At 45.1% G+C, this 9,337-nt stretch overlaps 1 protein-coding gene across 2 annotated transcripts; it reads right to left on the bottom strand.

The window, feature by feature from the left end:
• Positions 1 to 1,585: 1,585 nt before the first annotated feature.
• On the bottom strand, positions 1,586 to 6,108 carry LOC124704376 (COBRA-like protein 3). Of its 2 annotated transcripts, none has more exons than XM_047236630.1 (6): positions 6,018 to 6,108; positions 3,702 to 3,781; positions 3,027 to 3,483; positions 2,455 to 2,614; positions 2,089 to 2,369; positions 1,586 to 2,004 (listed from the first exon to the last, which is right to left on the bottom strand). In XM_047236630.1, the coding sequence occupies exons 1-6, from the start codon at positions 6,100 to 6,102 to the stop codon at positions 1,808 to 1,810; spliced, it is 1,260 nt and encodes a 419-aa protein (XP_047092586.1). In that variant the 5' UTR covers positions 6,103 to 6,108; the 3' UTR covers positions 1,586 to 1,807. The 2 variants fall into 2 exon arrangements, with proteins under 2 accessions (XP_047092586.1, XP_047092585.1); XM_047236629.1 differs by lacking the exon at positions 6,018 to 6,108 and adding an exon at positions 3,878 to 4,028.
• Between the last annotated feature and the right edge of the window lie 3,229 nt (positions 6,109 to 9,337).

Raw genomic sequence — 9,337 nt, 5'->3', positions numbered from 1 at the left:
AGGAGTATCGTGAATCGAGAGTTTCCTATCACTGATGATTGCCGGAATCTGAGAAGTTTGGCTCGTCTCCATCACCAATGGCCATTGTTGACCTTCTGCAAGCCTCACGGTGAGCTTACGAGCATTTAAAGCCTACCTACGCATGCTATCATCGTGTGTAGCTCACCATTGCTCATTGTCCGGAGTGCACCGCTGCAGTCTTGCTCGCCAGAGCAACTCCGGTGACCTTTTAGAGGGGGTGCTGTCATTGTATAGTTCACCTTGATATGATAATTCTAAGGCACCCATCCCCACATCCGCATGGGATAATTCTAAGGCACCCATCCCCACATCCGCATGGGCACCGGAGTGTCGTTGTCTTTTTCGCCCACCTCGTCGGCGGTGAGCCAGGGCAAGTCAAGCGTTTGACTTGGTCGTGCCCACGTGGCAGCTGACCTGGCCGCTGGACCCACTAGTCAGTTGTTGTAGCTAGGTTTGACTCGGTACAAAAAAAGTAATCCCTATTTAAATTCAAATTACAGATTTTGTACCAAACTTTGCAAATTCATTTCTAATTGGTTTTAAATAGGTAAATTACAAAGAAGGTATCAAAATGTTCAAAAAATTATGATATATTTATTAAAAATATAATTTCACATTTTTAGGAAAGAAACTCAATTACCTAATACTTATTATTTATGCCTTTTTTCTAAATTCCAAGGAAATTTAATAACAAGTAGTATTATTTCTGAAATGTTTAATAAATATTTGGAAACTCAAGAAAATAATAAAATTAATTTTATTTATCATATTATCATTAAGATCACAATTATTAAGGACTAAACCCTAAAAATGCAGCTATCCTAATTCTTATTTTTTATAATAATAATACTTCAAGAAAATGTTTAAACCAATATAATTTGTATTCAAAAGTTGATCCTCAACTTTAACCTTTAATCAACAAGTTATTTCTCTAAAATTTGTTTGATAAAAATGGGAACCCCTAATTTAATCACATACAAAACCCTAGTTTACTTAGCTATATAATTCTAAAATCCTAGAAAAATGATCATCTTGTATTAGTAGCTATGTTTAGATCTTCTTCAATCAAGTGACATGCATGCTTATGCTATTCTAAAATTACAGAAGTTCCAAATACAAATGAAGTTGTTAATTTCATGTCTTCATTCTTAATAAACCTCATATGACCAAGCAATACCAAATAAATGTGAACCCTAACTTGTTAATTTCGTGTCATCACCATTGATCACCATTCCTTTAAGGCATGACCATTCCTATGCTTTTTCCTATTCATATGATTTACCTATTCATATGATTTCCCCTACCGCATGCATAGAATAGGAAAAATCATGTGGCGATGTTAATGCAAATTATCTCAGTTAAGATTTTATTGTTCGCCAAAAAACCCAGGAAGCTATGGATTCTGGGAGGGAGGGAGGGACAAAGAGCTTCCAAATTGTAGGAGTGTGGATAGGGAACAATCCCTCCTTTTTTTATAAATGCATAGACGGATTTAACAGAGTATTCTCCAAAGGGTTGTAGAATCCATATACTCCTCTGAGAACTCAAATGAAGGAATCAAGTTCAAGATCAAGCCAACGGTTATGCAGATATGGGGAGACACTTCTTCTAAAATGATTTTCAGATCAGTCACATCCCACACGCTAGCAATAGTGCAATGTTGTTCATTAGGATTGACATAAAGATCCCAAAATGTAATAGCCAGACTCCATAATTGACCAAACAAGATATCTTCCCAAAAGACAACCTTATCACCCCTCCCCACCTTCCATCTGTAGCCAGCGCATCATGGATACGAGTCGGGGGACGGCATGACACAGTTATCACCATTGAAGTACACACGCCTTGGAAAGGCCCATCCCTTATCCAAGGTGAAAGTCTCTGAGTCCTTCCGCATTAGTACTTCTGACTGCACATTTCCTAGCGGACCAGCTTGCTTAAGGACATCATTGAACTTCCTTCCCCAGAACATCGCGGTATCATCTGAAGCGGAAGGAATAAACCCCATCAGTCAAGAGGCACATTTTCATAAAGAAACCAAATAAAACAGTTCATGAAGTGTCTTACTTATGCCGTCTCCATATGGGGTAAGTGGCTTGTAGTTGAAGCTAAAAACCTTGGTGGTACTGTCGAAGTTAGGATGTTGGGCCACTAAGTTCCAGTCTGAATAGTTCATTCGGTAGTTCAAGTTTGTGATGGTGACTTTCACTCTCCAGTAGTCCTTGTAGTTGAGCTTCACATGCCAGTGGATTTTTATCGGGCACATGTGGGGAGAACATTGGACAAGAGGCTGGCCGGTAATTTTGCCAGGACCATTGATGGCAGATCGTAAATAAGGCGAATTGTCACTATACAGTGCATAGGTTTCATAAGGAATTTTGCAGAAAATTGGAACCTTAATAGAAAGTGAAAGAGTAACAAGTTTGTACTCACTTTACGCAGCTTCCTGGATGACTAACATTGTTTTGACAGCCACAAGAGCACGTCGGGCAGTTCGCAGTAGTGTCATTGTAAAACGATGACAGAGATACACAGCAGGTTGAAGTCTTCTGAGCAAGAAATTGGGAGTATGTGCAGGCTACATCCCAGGTCACTGTGTGAATAGATAAATTATTTGCTAAAGTACATTAAATAAAGAAAGTTATTATCTGCAATCAAACATAAACATATATATGGAACCAATCTGATACTCCGTGGATTTGAAATGCATTATTTGCATTAGAACAAAAAACTGACTAAAATAGGCTGCCTGGGCTAAGATCAATTATAGGTGATGAACTCATCTCCCATCGAGAACAAATCACTTGTCATTTCAATGGTTTCACTCTTTTATCTAAAAAAACTCTTTTCACTAACCCTACACAAAATGTAACCTAGCATTCATCCATGTTTAAGGAGCAGAATACTAAACTACTATTATGATGTGTTCAGCTTGCTAATGCATTTGCACAAAATATTCAAGCAACTGAGAGCAAGCAGCAAAGAGCAATAAATGGGCAACTTACTAAGAGCTTGGGTTGCCCTGCGCCCGTCTGAGGAGTAAAACTTGGTAGGCATGCCAACAATAGCACGCCCACAGGTGTACCCACGACCTGGGGCCTTAAGAGTGAACTTTTTCGGCACCTTAACCGTCCTATTGGTATTCCCAGCAAGACCTACACTGATCTGGAAGGAGGAGGCAGCATTTGCTGGGTCCTGGTTAAATGTCCTTATAACTCCCGCCTTGCAGCAATTGGCAATTTGCTGGTTGAATGGGGTGCCTGGAAGAAGATCGACAATATTTGGCTCTTTCTTGCTGCAATGGGGAGGGCTGCTCTTGAACTTTGAGCAATCACCCTGCTTAGTGGCCATAGCCCCCACCATCGACCAGATGACCTCCTTCTTCGCCCACGACCACCCCAGCTGCCACCCAGGCGCTGAGATGTGTCGGAACTGTTGGTAGTTGAACATTGTGACTGTTGCCTGCACATGACAAGTTTGGAGAGAAAGATCATGATACAGGTACATGATGACTAGATAATTGTAACTGGCTGACAACTGCACTTGGTGGCTACTATATTTTTTGTAGTGAAGTTTGTAACGAATAATTGGCCCGTGCTACTTTTCAAGGTAAAGAGTTATTTGGTAATGGTAGGTTGAGATGAAAGGCGGAGCTGTTGATGTGAAGGGGTGCTACTTACAACATAACCATCAGGAGTCCAACTAATAATATCCCATTTTATCGTGATGTTGCCATTTGGATCCAGCGAATCATAAGCTTCTGCACGATCAAACAAAGGTTGCATGTCAGATACAATATGGAAACAAAAAAAAAGTTAAATTGACACACTAGATGTACTGTTTGTTATATCCTTACATCGGCTTCAAGTTAAACAAAACAAAAGAAAAGAACGAAAGTGGAGCACATTTGCACTGATTCACACGCTACTAAGGAATCGACTTGGCTATGACAAGCTCCACAAGTTGGTTTATGTGCACTATAATTTGAAGTTGCATATCCAACAACAGGAATTTGACATGCAGGAAAGTGAAATTGATCCATTATCCGTTATGATGGATGTCACCAGTGGCGGAGTGTGACGCCGAAACCAGGAGGGGCTGATTGTTTAGCCAAAAGGGCAAGCATGGGCTGAAAACAAAAGATGTCACTAATTGGCTAATATTTGCTAGTTTTAATAGGCCAAATAGCTTAGGTTTAATGTTGGAAGACCAGGCCAGTGCCCAGGATGGTCTCCAAGACCCTCCGCCAGTGGATGTCACATTGTATGATAGAGACAATCCAATAATGGACTGGCTCAGTGGATCAATGACTCATGCAAAACCCATATTAGATGAGAAGGATGACGAGCTTTTTCAAAAAGAAATTAATCGTCATAATAGCAATGAAGACAGGACAGAGCAGCATAAAACGGATTTGGAAAAGAAGGAGCGTGGCAAAAATGAAAGGAATGGATAATTCAAGATCATTGGCAGCAACGACGAAACACAAAGCCAACCTGGTAGCCGCAGATCTGATGACACTGATAATAGCGACGATGTGACAGCGCCTCCTAATAAAGGTGAGACTGTTCTGAAAGTATCATGCCGTCTTGGTTTTGTTTCACCCAATAAAATGTTCTTATTTACATTCTCAACTAGTCAGATGATGAGGAATGATATGAAAAAACTGTGTTCACGTGTGAACAAAATTTCGCACACGCCAAGCAAGACCAGGATCACGGTTCAAGGCGCCCACGGTCACAATGGAATGCTCCGAGCAAGTATAGGCGTATGAGCGATTTATCAGGCAAGGGTACTGATAAAAAGAAATGGTGGGCCTCTAATTATGTAACTCAACCTTACATGTTTACACGTTTGATATCCATATAATACTCCCTTGAACTCAAACTAACTTTGTCAGCAGATCTGCTTAGGATTTCTAAATTGGAGGCATGGTTCAACCAGTTGAGCATTCAAACTTGTACATAGCCATTTGATTATCTACCTAGTTTTTGTTATGCGAGAACGTCACATTTATTTCCTATCTGTATGCTGGCTACTTACATTTCCAGTGCCAAGTTAGTGATTTCCTGCTCAAAACCGTGCTGAATTTTCATGTCAGTTCAATAATTATGATGCCAGACTATGTGTGAATGCTAGAACTGGAATCTGTTATAAATTCTTGTGTTTCCATTGATGTTTTGCAAGTTTCACTGTGATTGCTTCTACTGCTTTTGATTTGTTCAACAATTAATGGGCTCTCGGTGGGTAAATATTCAAGTAGGATCACTTTTCGTGCTCCATAACTGGTGTGTTTTAACTTTTAACTAGGCTGTAAGAGCATCCCTAGTGGTTCCTCTAAAGGGCCATCCAAAGACATTTAGATGGTCAAAAAAAGGCTCCCAGTGGTCTCTCTATCCCGTCCTCTAAATTTAGAGGAGCTCCCATATCCTCGCTCCATCCTCCAAATATAGAGGACGAAGCCACGACCATCGAAGCCAAATTGCTGCCCCGCGCTTTCCTTCCCGCGCGCATCTGGAGACCAAAGAAGGCGGGAGCGTCTCCCGCGAGGTCGCCGTCGCTCCACTCGCGGGGGCTCTGGGCGGCAGCGCTGGTGTTTGGAGCTGCATTGTTCATCCAAGGTGTGATTCTTTGGAGCTTTGCGTTTCTGATTGTTTGGAGCTGCAGCGATACAGCAAACAGCTAGCTGCACTGGTTGGTCGAACTTGATTCGGTTCCCACGTTCCAATTTCGCGAAACTTTTCAAAAAAAAATCGACCGAAAGGTTGAAATGTCCGCATTCGTATTTGTTCAAAAAATTTTAATTGTTTCTTCAAAATTTCGTTCTTTATAGAAATTCGCGAATCTCTGAGAGGGACGATTTTTTTTGCAAATCGAAATGTTGAACACTGACCGGATCTCACCGACTCGCCGGTTCCCGGCACAACGCGGCACCATGGAGAGAGACAGAGAGTGAGAAGGGCCGGGCGAATGCTGGTAAAGGAGAGGAGCCGAACCTGTGGTGGCCGGTGCGGAGAAGAGCAGCACCGCGGCGAGCAGCGCGGCGCAGCAGGCCGCCGCGGATCCACCAACCGCCGCCATTTCCTTCCCTCTTTAGCAGGCAACAGCTGCACAGCCACCCGCGGAGCGAACGATCCCCGGTTCACTTATTACGGCGGCGAATGCGGCCGCGGTGGTGTGCGCCCGCCGGGGAGGGGAGAGCTGGAGATCTGATGCGACTGAGGGCGAGGAGGAGGAGGTGGTGGTGGTGGGGAGTGGAACTTAAAGCATGGGCGGCCATGGCCGTCTCCTCCCTCTTGCCCTCTTGGTCGCGGGTGACCACTGCCACTTGAGAGTCTACTCCAAGGTCTTGGTCTACTCCCGCTTGCCTCTTGGATGCTTCCTTCCGCGCCTCGGTGGGAATATATCTCTCTCGCGGGGACAGATCGTCTTGTGACGGCCCACCTCCGGGCTGTGCTTGACTGAAAATGCCCCTCGTGCATACAGCTGTTTGGGATAGATGTTCGGACATGGACTGCAACCTCGAGGCTCTGGCGCTGGGGATTGGATATTCTCTCGAACACACGCCTAGACGTCTTTATATATTAGAAGAATACCGTCAAGATAATGGAAAATTACAGCGTTGATAGCAAGACTACAGCAGAAGGCAAAAGAAAAAAAACAAAGAAACAAAAGAAGAACACAAGAGAGAACAAAACAAAATATATACAAGGCTAACATTCTGTTAGCCTGCATTGTTTGCTCCGGTAGAATTCGGAGGCCAAGCATGGAGAGGTAGACGACTAAGCTCATTGGCCTCAGCCAACAGCCACAACCCGGCTTCATCAAGAATGGAGAGCGATAAGTTAAGGTGGTTGGGTGTGGTGTTGTTGAAGACGACATCGTTGCGTGATTTCCACGGTCTCCAAAGGAAGAGGATGATGATAGATCTTGAGCCTTTCTGGAGATGGGGGCAGCTCTCATGGCAACAGATTCGAACCAAGAGTCGAATTCCTCATCAGGCCCTGGGATATTTGTATTTGAATGCTTGTCTTGGACAAACAAATTCAGTCATGTATCAACAAACTTTTCATAGATCTGACCAAATATATAGTTCATTGTTGGATGATTTGTATCACCCGGTCTGCAACTAGCGTTGAGGCCCCTAACCAAGACGGAATGGCAGCCGATGTTGGACGCGGGTGGTGCACACTCTCCCGTCATGGCAGCGAGGTTTCATTTCCCGGGCCGGGCGCTTGACGTTGATCAACTCGGTTATGCTTGCAAGACCTATACACCACATCATAGTCGATGACCCGCCAAAGTGGCTGCTGGAGGAAGTGGAGAAACATCTCAGGGGTTTTTCTGGGTGGGCAAGAAACGTGCAAATGGCGGACAATGCCTTGTCGCATGGGATAACATCAGCAAGCCAAAGAGATTTGGAGGACTAGGGGTCAAGGACCTGAGACTTCAGGGTTTAGCGTTGAGAGTGAGATGGGAGTGGCTCCGCCGGACGGATGACAGTCGCCCCTGGAAAGGGCTGAGCCTGACCTCGGATCCTAAGGTGTGTGTTGTCTTCCACAGCTTGACCAAGCTGGAGGTGGGAGATGGAGCCAAGCTCCTTTTTCGGCAGGATAGATGTATTAGCGGCCGCTGTGTGGAGGACATTGCACCGTTGGTCCTAGACTCGGTGGACACTAGGAGGAAAAACTCTAGGACGGTGGCGGAGGCGCTCATGGATAATAGCTGGCTACGTGATCTTGGCCCTGAGCTACCGATCGAAGGATGGGCTCAATGCATCAAGCTATGGGAGGAGATTGAGCTGGTGGAGAGGGATGAGAGTAGGCCGGATAGATTCACTTGGACTGGTTCAGCAAATGGTGCTTACTCCACGAGGGACACCTACAAGCTGCTTTGCATGGGAGAGGAGGATTTCAGTATGCATGCTCCACTCTGGAGCTCCTTCGCGCCTCCAAAATGCAAGATTTTCGCATGGCTTGCCTTGAGATACCACCTCTGGACCTCGGGCAGAAGATTCAAACATGGGCTGCAAAATCAATCGGCGGCCTGCTACTGGTGTCTGCAGGAGGAAGACACTCTCGATCATGTGCTCATGCATTGCCCATATGCTCGTCAGGTCTGGTTCGGCTGCCTCATCGCGATAGGGTTGAACATTGTTGAACCAAACAGGGACAGCGCGCTGGAATCATGGTGGTCCTCGGCTAGAGAGCTAGTTAGGAGGAAGGATGATGTGGGAATTACCCTTCGGGTAACCCATATTATGTTACCTCTTATGGCCCAACCAGGGGCCCATGAAGATCATCCACCGACCAAGGTGGGCCGCTACGTCGGTTCCGAAGAAAGATACTTGATGAACAAGGCAAGAAAACGAAGAACAAGGAAAGTTTAGACGTGGAACTCTTTGTTACCTAGTCGAACCCGGACAAAACTCTTGGGACCTGGCTCACAATATAAGGGCCGCGAGAGGGTCTGCCGAGGGACACACAATCAACTTAGCCAGAATCACCGCAAGTCTAGAGCTAGGTCGTAAGAAGTCTGCTTAACCTCTCGACGAGATCTTAATCTTAGCCTTTGGCTACCCCATTGTAACCCGATAATTTCGATAATCAAAATCAGACAAGCAGGAAGTAAGGGTTTTACCTCATCGAGGGCCCCGAACCTGGGTAAATCTCTCTCCCCGTTTGGTTGGTATCCGATGTCTCGTATCAGCATGCAGGATTCCGTCAACCCTAAGCCCCAAAAGGTGGGCATTACCGAGGAGCACCCTCGACAATTGGCGCCGTCTGTGGGAAACCTGTTGGTACAAGGCATGTCATCAGCAGATCCGGTCACTTCAGCAGCGTTTGTGCTGGCTTCACCAACACCTTCAAGTCGAAGAAACTCAGTTCGTTGCGGTTCCTTTGAATTCACACCACGCGCTGAGGCCTCGCAACCGATTTCTTCAGAGTCGCGCGACGATATTGTTATCACCAGAATTTGACCGGATCAGAGGTGGGCCGCGATTGGAGATGGGCTTGAAGAATATACATGGAAGAAATACATGAATCGGCCTTGTATACAAAGTTTGGGCTAGTTTGCCCGTGTATCTGTAACATAGTAGGATACGTGTCGGTTAGGTAGATTTTGGGCTCGTGCCCGGTTGGGATTATTCCCACGTTAGAAAGTCTACGGACTATAAATATGTATCTAGGGTTTATGAAATAAACAACAACCACGTTCACCACAAACCAATCTAGGCGCATCGCCAACTCCCTTGTCTCGAGGGTTTCTTCCGGGTAAGCATCATGCTGCCTAGATCGCATCTTGCGATCTAGGC

The sequence above is a fragment of the Lolium rigidum genome, chromosome 3 (assembly GCF_022539505.1).
Source record: "Lolium rigidum isolate FL_2022 chromosome 3, APGP_CSIRO_Lrig_0.1, whole genome shotgun sequence".
Taxonomy (NCBI): Eukaryota; Viridiplantae; Streptophyta; class Magnoliopsida; order Poales; family Poaceae; genus Lolium; species Lolium rigidum.
Note: the sequence above shows the minus strand (reverse complement) of the source record. Positions and strands in the feature narration are given on the sequence as shown.